The sequence below is a fragment of the Mercenaria mercenaria genome, unplaced genomic scaffold, assembly GCF_021730395.1.
Source record: "Mercenaria mercenaria strain notata unplaced genomic scaffold, MADL_Memer_1 contig_1443, whole genome shotgun sequence".
NCBI classification, from domain to species: domain Eukaryota; kingdom Metazoa; phylum Mollusca; class Bivalvia; order Venerida; family Veneridae; genus Mercenaria; species Mercenaria mercenaria.
In genome coordinates, this window is record NW_026459417.1 from 1 (window position 1) to 9571 (window position 9571).

The 9571-nt window shown below is 35.3% G+C and overlaps 1 protein-coding gene across 1 annotated transcript; it reads right to left on the reverse strand.

The window, feature by feature from the left end:
- Positions 1-5474: 5474 nt before the first annotated feature.
- On the reverse strand, positions 5475-8983 carry LOC128551645 (histone-lysine N-methyltransferase SMYD3-like). The gene is made up of 3 exons (XM_053532545.1): positions 8801-8983; positions 6844-6907; positions 5475-5737 (listed from the first exon to the last, which is right to left on the reverse strand). Exons 1-3 carry the CDS (start codon positions 8959-8961, stop codon positions 5480-5482), a joined length of 483 nt encoding a protein of 160 aa, XP_053388520.1. The 5' UTR covers positions 8962-8983; the 3' UTR covers positions 5475-5479.
- Positions 8984-9571: the final 588 nt, after the last annotated feature.

Here is a 9571-nt window from a genome sequence, read left to right on the forward strand (position 1 = left end):
TTCTCCTTTGTTAGCCTATATTATATACATGTCACACATACTTTTGAACATAATTTGAACAATTATGGTAGACATTACAAATCTGATATCACACGCCAAATATCAAGGCTCTAGCTATTATTGATTCAAAGAAGAAAAGTGACCACACCCTCTAGCAGCCGTGTTTTTTGACGATGGGAAAAATTTGAACAATCTTGGAAGAGAGTCACACAAGAACCATTTGTGCAAATTATTTAAAATCAGGCCAACAGTTTCACAGAAAAAAGATTTTTAAAGTTTCCACTATAAACATATAGGGAAAAGTGACCACGCCCTCTGGCGGCCATGTTTTTTGACTAATCAAGATAATATAAACACTCTTGGTAGAGGGTCACACGGACGATGGACAGTGTGATCACAATACTTAACCATGAGCACGTTGTGCTCAGGTGAGCTAAAAAGGCAAGAGCCCTATCCAAATTTTCAAACAAGAGGGTCATGATGACCCTGTATCGCTCACCTGAGTAATATGAGCTACATATTTCAAATGTCAAACTGATGCTAAAATATTAAGAAAGTAGGTCAGTAGGTCACATTCACGGCCACTGAAAGTCAGTTTTAAGATTGGTGTGCAAAACTGTTTATGTCATCCAAATTTTAAGGCTGTATCCTAAAATAAAAACAAGGGAGTAGGTCAAGGTCACAGTCAAATGACCCCTACTTTGGGTCACCAGGTAATTATAATTTAACAGTCTAGGAAATTTGAAGTACTTTTTCCTATATAACTCATATAACAAGTGACCCCGGGCGGGGCCTCTTTTCAACCCAGGGACATAATTTGAACATCTTGGTAGAGGACCACTAGGCAATGCTACATACCAAATATCAAAGGCCTAGGCCTTGAACTTTCAGACAAGAAGATATTACAAGTTTTTTTCCTATATAAGTCTATGTAAAACTTGGGACCCCCGAGGCAGGGCCTCTTTTCACCCAAGGGGCATAATTTGAATAATTTTGGTAGAGGACTACAAGGCAATGCTACATACCAAATATCAAACAGCAATATTTTTTGTCATTTTGGGAAAAGGTCCGGTACCGACAGAATTGGGAAAAATCATGGCATTTTCTCTCAATTTGGGAATTTTTGGTGTTGTTCTGTTTTTGTAATCAATAGTAATAAATACACCAGGCAGGTCTGTACTGGTCATAAAAATTGCAAGGAATCATTATTTTTTGCAAAATCAAGATCTGTTTTGCATACAAATCAATAAAATACCAAACTACTTATTTGTGACTTAACAATTTGATACCGGTGGGGGAAAAAGGGTGTCGGAAATGGCTTGGTTGTACGACAGTAAATAAAAATCCTAGCTATGGAAAAATAACCACAAAACTGCCTGGAGAAACTGTCAGAAAACAATATTATGTGCACAGACTTATGTGTCAGGCCACTAGAAATATTTTAAAAATACCCGAAGGCCTACACGTGTCGCATATATGCCATTTTTCTCTTTGTGTGAACCCGGAACATTTGAGCAGAAATGTGGGGACCAATGCTCAGGCCATAAGTTTAGGGAGTTTTCTTTCAAGGACTGTATTCTGTGGTATACAGTAGTTTACTATTTTTGTATAATATTTTTGATAAATATAGCACTATTATATACACAACTTATACAAGGCTTATTTACATTTGTGCGGTTAATATAACTTGTTATATGTGTGCAGTGCCGGCTCAGCTGGCCACAAGGCAGCACAATAATTTTACTTATAACCATCTTTATTTCATCCTAATATCACACTCTATGCATAAGCATGATCTTTTAGGTGTGGGGTGCTAGAAAAGTCAGGCTTGGGGTCAGTGAGACCCTTTGAATAGTGTAAATCTGTATGTAATTTGTACCTATACTGGCGTGATGCAAAACGACTGCATCTTGCTCGCGATATGTACCTAGTAGTTTTACGCAACTTGTCGTAGTACTCTGTTCTTAAAAGGTGTCTGATAACAGAAGAGCCATGTGACAGTTTTACACCATTTACCCTAGCTTTAAGGATAACAGTGTCAGCAAGCCCATGATTTAGTCTTAGAATCTGGCCATGGATACGGCCATGGCAGTTGCGGAGAAATGTAACATTTTTGGGCAAGCATGCATTGTAGGATCTGTTCACTGCTTCACATTTCTGTGTAGATGTTAAAAATTTAGTTTTTTCTATGCTTTCTGGACCAAGGAGAATTTCAATACATTTCCTGAGTAAAGTCTCATCATCATCAGTCATTTTAAGCCTGACATTGTCTAGCATATAGTTTTTTGCTTTTCTGTAGTTGCCAGAACAAACCAAGCTGTATTTAGAACATGAGGTACCACAGTAACCTTTGAAACATAGTACTATTTCTGAAATTATATTAGGCATTTTGTGTTTTATTACTTTCAAATTGCTTTTGTACTTCTTATGTGCACTTGATAGCTCTGAAACACACCTAGATTTAATAGATAGAGCAAATCTGTTTTTAGATTAGACTTCTGTTTACCACGGAACATTTTGTCACTAAATGGTGCACGGTTAATTTGCCTTTTTAGAGAATTTGCTAGGTGCCTCACATCTTTCAAGTGCACAGTTTTAGTTCCTTGACCTTTGTCTACATCAGAATGACCTTTAGAATCTCCATCACCTGTGTGGTGTGAAATCTGAAGATCTTTAGTAATATCCTTAGATACCATTTCATTCCATTTGAGCAGAGACCAGGTGTGCAGTATCAACACCTTTTTAGTTACATTTTGACATGAATAGTTGGAGAGAACTTGAATACCATGGCCATGAGATATGACTTTAGCTATAGAATGCAAAAATATGCAGTATTGTTGCATTTGAGATGAAAAAAAAGACAATTTTCCCATTTTTTACTGAAAAATAAGCTTTTTTTTAACAAAAAAAATTCACTAAACACTAATTTTGTTCTATATTTTATCACAGTTGCATAATTATAAGTTTTTTTCAGTGTGGTTGTCTATTCCGCACTTGCTGGTGGTATATTTGATGTAATATCTTACGGGTTTTTTGAAAAAACAGCATTTAATGACTATATGTGATTCAGCCAAATTTAACGGCTTAAACCGCAGTCTTTGGACAAAATGATGGCTGTACAAAAATAGTGATTTTGAGAAAACTACTGGTTTGTTTGGGCTGAAACTTGTTTTATAAGCTGAATATAGATGAAACTTCACATAGAGAGCAAAAAAGCTGAAAAAAAAAAATTCATATTTCCTTATAGGCATACAGACACTAAATAGCCTGAGCACCTATGAAAAAATGGTAGTCGCATAATGGCGGATTCAAATAGTTCTCAGTTTTTTTTGCTGTAAGAAGGATTTTCCTTGAAATCATTGCTATATATTGGTTGAAATCATATTGCATGCCTATACTTGACATACTGGTAGCATTTGCATGTTGAAAAAAGACTCCAAACTGATTTACCATGTGAAATTTATTCATACACCCCTACCCTAAATTGTGATTGTCATTTCAGTGTAAAAATTACGGTGTGTCCGTTTGACCAGAAATATTTTTCTTGCATCAAACATGACCCCTACTTTTCTTTGGATATTTTTACAGTATTAATGTTGATCTACAAGAAAATGTAAGCTAAAGAAATTTAAAATGGGTCTAGGTGTGTATTGCAGCATTGTGAAAACTTGTCATTTTATATAGAATATATAGTGGTGGCTATTTAGTGTGTTATAACCTTATAACAAAGACAGAGTGAAAGTGCATCAAAACTTTAACCTAAAATTCTAACTAAAAAGGGGGAATAATTAATAAAAGATTGGTGCCAGAGTTATGCACCTTGCATCATATGATAAGGGTAATGATGTTGAATAATTGTTTAAGTTTGAATCAGATCCATTCAGTAATAACAGAGATAGAGTGAAAGTGCACCAAAACTTTAACCTGAAATTCTAAGTAAAAAGGGGAATAATTCATGAAAAATTGTGCCAGAGTTATGCATCTTGTGTCATATGATGTGGGTGATGATGTTGAACAACTATTTTAAGTTTGAATCAAATCCATTCAGTAATAACAGAGGTAGAGTGAAAGTGCACCAAAACTTTAACCTGAAATTCTAAGTAAAAAGGGGGAATAATTCATGAAAAAATGGTGCCAGAGTTATGCACCTTGTGTCATATGATGTGGGTGATGATGCTGAACAACTATTTTAAGTTTGAATCAAATCCATTCAGTAATAACAGAGGTAGAGTGAAAGTGCACCAAAACTTTAACCTAACATTCTAAGTAAAAAGGGGGAATAATTCATGAAAAAATGGTGCCAGAGTTATGCACCTTGTGTCATATGATGTGGGTGATGATGCTGAACAACTATTTTAAGTTTGAATCAAATCCATTCAGTAATAACAGAGGTAGAGTGAAAGTGCACCAAAACTTTAACCTGAAATTCTAAGTAAAAAGGGGGAATAATTCATGAAAAAATGGTGCCAGAGTTATGCACCTTGTGTCATATGATGTGGGTGATGATGCTGAACAACTATTTTAAGTTTGAATCAAATCCATTCAGTAATAACAGAGATAGAGTGAAAGTGCATCAAAACTTTAACCTGAAAATCTAAGTGAAAAGGGGGGATAATTCATGAAATATTGGTGCCAGAGTTATGGCCCTTATGTCGGATGATGTGGATGATGATGAGGAACAACTATTTCAAGTTTGAATCAAATCCATCAAGTAATTACAGAGATAAGTTGAAAAAAAAGAAAGTGCACCAAAACTTTAACCAAGGTGGGGACGCGGAAAGACGCCGACGCCGACGCCGGGGCGAGTAGGATAGCTCTCCTTATACTTCGTATAGTCGAGCTAAAAATTGCAAACTATTAAAGGAATAATTCATACATTGATGATTGAGCAATTACTTTAGCTTTGAAATTGTTCTTGAAAAATGATTTAAACATTTTAATGACAAGATTAAAAACTATTTTTGATTCAATGTGATATTAGGATGAAATGGTTCAAGGGCAAATTGCTTGGTTAAAGTATAAAATGAAATAGAGATTTTAAAAAAATAATGGCTTCTAATTCTGGCACTTTAGGGTATGAAATGGTCCCAAGATATTGCAATTGGCTTAAGTCATGGCTAAAAGTGTGAAACAGCCAGGGAAGGCCTTGATCTTACTCAATCTGTGTTTTTTTGTTTTTTTATATATATAAAAAATTCCCCATTTTGGTATTTTACAACGCAAATTTCCCCTTCTGAAAGGACCCGCCACCCTTCCCCAAAACCATAAAAAAAGGGCTGAAAGCCCTATGACCTGTGGTATTGGACAAGAAGATTTTTTAAGTTTTTCTTTTCGGTTGCCATGGCAACCAGAGGCCATGGCAACCAGAGTTCTGTATGGAATTCAATTCTTTGAAGAATTTTGAAAGGGGGCCACCCAAAGATCATTCCTATGAAGTTTGGTGTAATTCTGCGCAGTGGTTTTGAAGAAGAATATTTTTTTAGAAGTTCTTGATGGACATTGAGCGGTCACAAAAGCTCACAATGAGCCTTTGGCTCAGGTGAGCTAAAAAGGCCGGACTGAAATACATACGCGTCATTAAGTCATCAAAGTTCCTGGACCAAGGTGAGTTCATTGGCAGATTCCTACTTTTCGTGATAATAAGTCGTAGCATCATTCTCACAGAGTCCATTGGAATTTTGGGTAAAACTTGCTTCAAGCATTTACATTCAAGTTTATGTACAGTCCAATCTCTTTTCTGAAAAATAACTAATCATAACCTATCCTTTCTTTATCATTATATCAACACTGGATCTAAAGAATGCTTCAAATCTAACAAGAAATCATGTAAGAAAATCTAAAATACTTTCTATGTGACCATAGCTGTAATTCAACAGGCAAGCAACCCATTGGATACATACTTGTTAAGATAACACTGTTCATAATTTGTTTTTACAACTCAAAACTATTCATAAAACGATAAACAACAGGAGCACCACAATGCGGAGCAATATACGCCCAAAGGTATGATCTTTGACCCCTAAGTGTGACCTTGACCTTAAAGCGAGCCATCCAAAACATGCGCTCTGCATGTCATCTCGATGTGGTGAACATTAATTTTGTGAAGAGTTTCATTACAGAGCGGACATGCAACAAAGTCATATGACATTTGACCCCTAAATGTGACCTTGACCTTGAAGTGAGCCATTTGAAACTTGCGCTCTGCACATCATCTTGATGTGATGAACATTTGTGTCAAGTTTCTTCAAAATCCTTCAAGAGGTTCAAGAGTTACAGAGCGGACACGAAATTGCTAACAGACGAACGGACACATAACACGTCCCTTCAGGCATATAAAAAACAAAGTAAGGTACCCTTATTATCTGGTAATTTATAATACGTCAAAGCACTATCTTACATTTGTTATAACAACAACTTTCAATACTTCATGAAAATATTTATTATGCAAAAACTCAACAGGTGGCAACAGGAAAATTTTAAATGTTTTCAAAAATAACCTTAAGCAGTTTTGGAGTTCTTTAAAAGTCTATTCAGCTGGTATTTCCTTATGTCTTGTAATAATATTATAGTCAAATCTTTATGCCTTCAGTCCAATGATTTTGACTATTGACAAGCAAAAAATTCAATGTTTCATTACATGATATCAGAAATTAATTTTCATTTTTTTTCTTTAAATTTTTTTACTTTTTAACCCAGTAAACATGTGTAGACCAGTCATATAGCATGAACTACGGACAAGCATGTAAATGATATAGTAATTCTAACTATTGACTGGCAAGTCATTTAATAAGTGTACAATGTAAAGAACATGAAACACCTTGTAATAACTATACATGTACGTACCTGGCAGGACTTATCACAATACCATAACACACCACAACCAGTGCATTTTTTTAATGTATCAACCCTGTAATGAAAAAACAATGAATATTAATCAATTTTACAACATTACTGTATTTATATATATGTCTACATCTGGTATGTTGGAGTACATTTCCCTAGAATTCATATCTTTAAATGTTTGTTTGCTAATTACAACTTGTGGCAGAGTCCTGTAACTCCATCACTTCTGGAAAAGAGAAGAATGTTTTTTTAAAAAATCTACCTAAAGTAAGTAAACTTAAAACTAAGCTAACTCTTCAGCTATAACAATAATGAAGCCTTGGTTTTATTTTAAGTTTCAGATACATATATATCATATGATGACATCAATATTGCACATAGACATAAAATTAGCCTTTTCCTATATTCGAAATCACAGTAAGTTCCTGTTTTTTGTTATCTCTGGATGTGCCACTGAAAAATAAAAGAAAAGTAAAGAAATCGGTTGAATGACTGCTTCAGTACAATGCAATACAAAACTGCTATGCTAATAACCACTTGCGGGCTATTTCACTGAGAGGCTATTTGTACGAGACCGTACAAATAGCCACTTCCTTTTTCAAAACACATGACCCGATAATAGCGAAAGTGATCTGCTACTGGCTTAAAGCATAGCTAGTCAAAATAATTTGACGTTCAGATTGTTTTATAGATCTATTTGTGACTGGCAATCTAAATGTCAAAACTTTGAAGGACCAAAATAATGGCGGATAAATCACAGTACAAAGTCATGTCAAGTTATTGGTTTTATTGCTTGTGCATATTAGCGTGTCAACACAGTAAACATTAATCGTGTACAGCATATAAATCGGTTTAAATCACCAGAAAATTCGTAATGTTGGATATTCTTTGATAATTTTTACATAAATCAATGAGGAATGGAATCCCCTTTCGATACATTAAGTTTTATTTGAATTTATGGCCAATTCGTGAAATAATCGGCATTTAAACCTATAGCATCTAAAGTGTCGGCAGCGATGAAAATTTCATCGGAAATTGCTTCAATTATTTTAGTCTTTTGAGTGTTTGACGCAAGTGGGGATATTGGCCATATGAAAAAATTATCTCAATATTTCCTAGGATCGCGTCGAGTGCGGGAGGTTGTGGGTTCGATCCCCAGCCGCGTCATACCAGACGTAAAAACTGGTACTAGTAGCTTCCTCGCTTGGCGCTCAGCATTAAGAGGATAGTGCAAGGAGTGGTCAGCCCGGTGTCAGTACAATGTGACTGGGTGGGGTATCATGCCACGTGTCTACGGCCTGATATTCCAGTGAGGCAGCACTATAAAGTTGGGCACTGTGCTCACTGCTGCAAGTAGACACCGCCGTTTATATGACTGAAAAATTGTTGAAAAAGACGTTAAACCCAAACACACACACGCATCTAATTAGTTGGACTAAAAGCATAGCATGAAATGATGACGAAATACTTCTTAGTTGTAGGTTAATTTCAGGTAAACTGTTTATGGTTAGAGGAAAAATTAATCTCCAAGTTGGACATGTCTAAAACTGATGAATTATGAATGCACATGTATTAACATGCACTAAGTGTTCTTCTTTTAACTTTGCACCTAATGAGCTTGCTCATCTTTTAACAGTCTATCACAGACAAAGCGCCTCACAGTTATAATCAGTATTGATTGTCTGGCAGTACACTGTAGATGTAGAAGTTTCCCTAGTGATCTCTTGGCTGTAGTATGCCGATACACTGTACCTAAATCAAAAACCAGATATATATGTAACCTATAAAGGTAGAAACAATTGTTTGACGAAAAAGACAGGTTATACATAACTCAAGAAGATTCTACAAAACCATTACAGATGTGTGCAAACTGGCTAATCCCTTCATCCGCAAACTTAACTTATCCGGCTACATGTCTTGTTACACCAAAATAACTTCATGGCAGCGAACAAGTTACCTTGTAAAGCACCTATCACAAAGTGCCCCTCTGTGTTTCTGCAACAATACATGGCAATATGGTTCTTCTTCGAGTACAGAATCACCACTTTTCATCTTTATTGTCCTTAAATATAATGCGCTTTCGTCCTGCTTTTTCCGCGCAATTATCGTAGGTGACATAATAATTTTTGACCAGTAAAATCAGTCCTACCAAAAAAAAAACTTTGGCAAGGTTGAACTCCACTAAATTAAACTATTTTCTTCAACTCCTGACAGAAGAAAGTCCGCTTATATAGCTGATAGAAGAAATATATTGCTAGAGAACAGGCTATTTGATTATTTTATGTAATGTTACACAAGTGAGTGTCTAATATACTTTATAGATATATCCTAACTCTATTAAATTTTCTATGTTAAATAGCACTGATAGAAACACATTGTTAAAACTTGCTTATGATGTCGTTTAATTAATTGGCTTCGCTTTATGTATGGTATGTAGTCATATTACATTCTGGTATACCCAATGAAATCCACAGAATAAAATGATACCAGATGTTATACAGAAAGCATAGTCAACTTTAAGAAAGCAAAAAAACAACAACTGAGGACTATTTGTATCCGCCATTATGCGACCAGCATTTTTTTTCACACCATTTTCCTATTTAGTGCCTGAAGCCCTATAAGAAAAACTTTTTCCAGTTTCATTTGAAATGTACAAGCAACCCAAATGCATGAAAAAATACAAGGTTTTAGCTTGATATCAACAGTTTCTAAGGCTTTATGGCATTTT

What these genes read in the sequence shown, in the direction of transcription:
- LOC128551645 (XM_053532545.1), bottom strand. Translation starts at nt 8,961, where the DNA reads ATGTCACCTACGATAATTGCGCGGAAAAAGCAGGACGAAAGCGCATTA. An exon ending in TGTGATAGGTGCTTTACAAG is followed by an intron (nt 6,908 to 8,800) that starts GTAACTTGTTCG and finishes TTTTCATTACAG; the next exon opens with GGTTGATACATTAAAAAAAT. An exon ending in ATTGTGATAAGTCCTGCCAG is followed by an intron (nt 5,738 to 6,843) that starts GTACGTACATGT and finishes GTTATTTTTCAG; the next exon opens with AAAAGAGATTGGACTGTACA.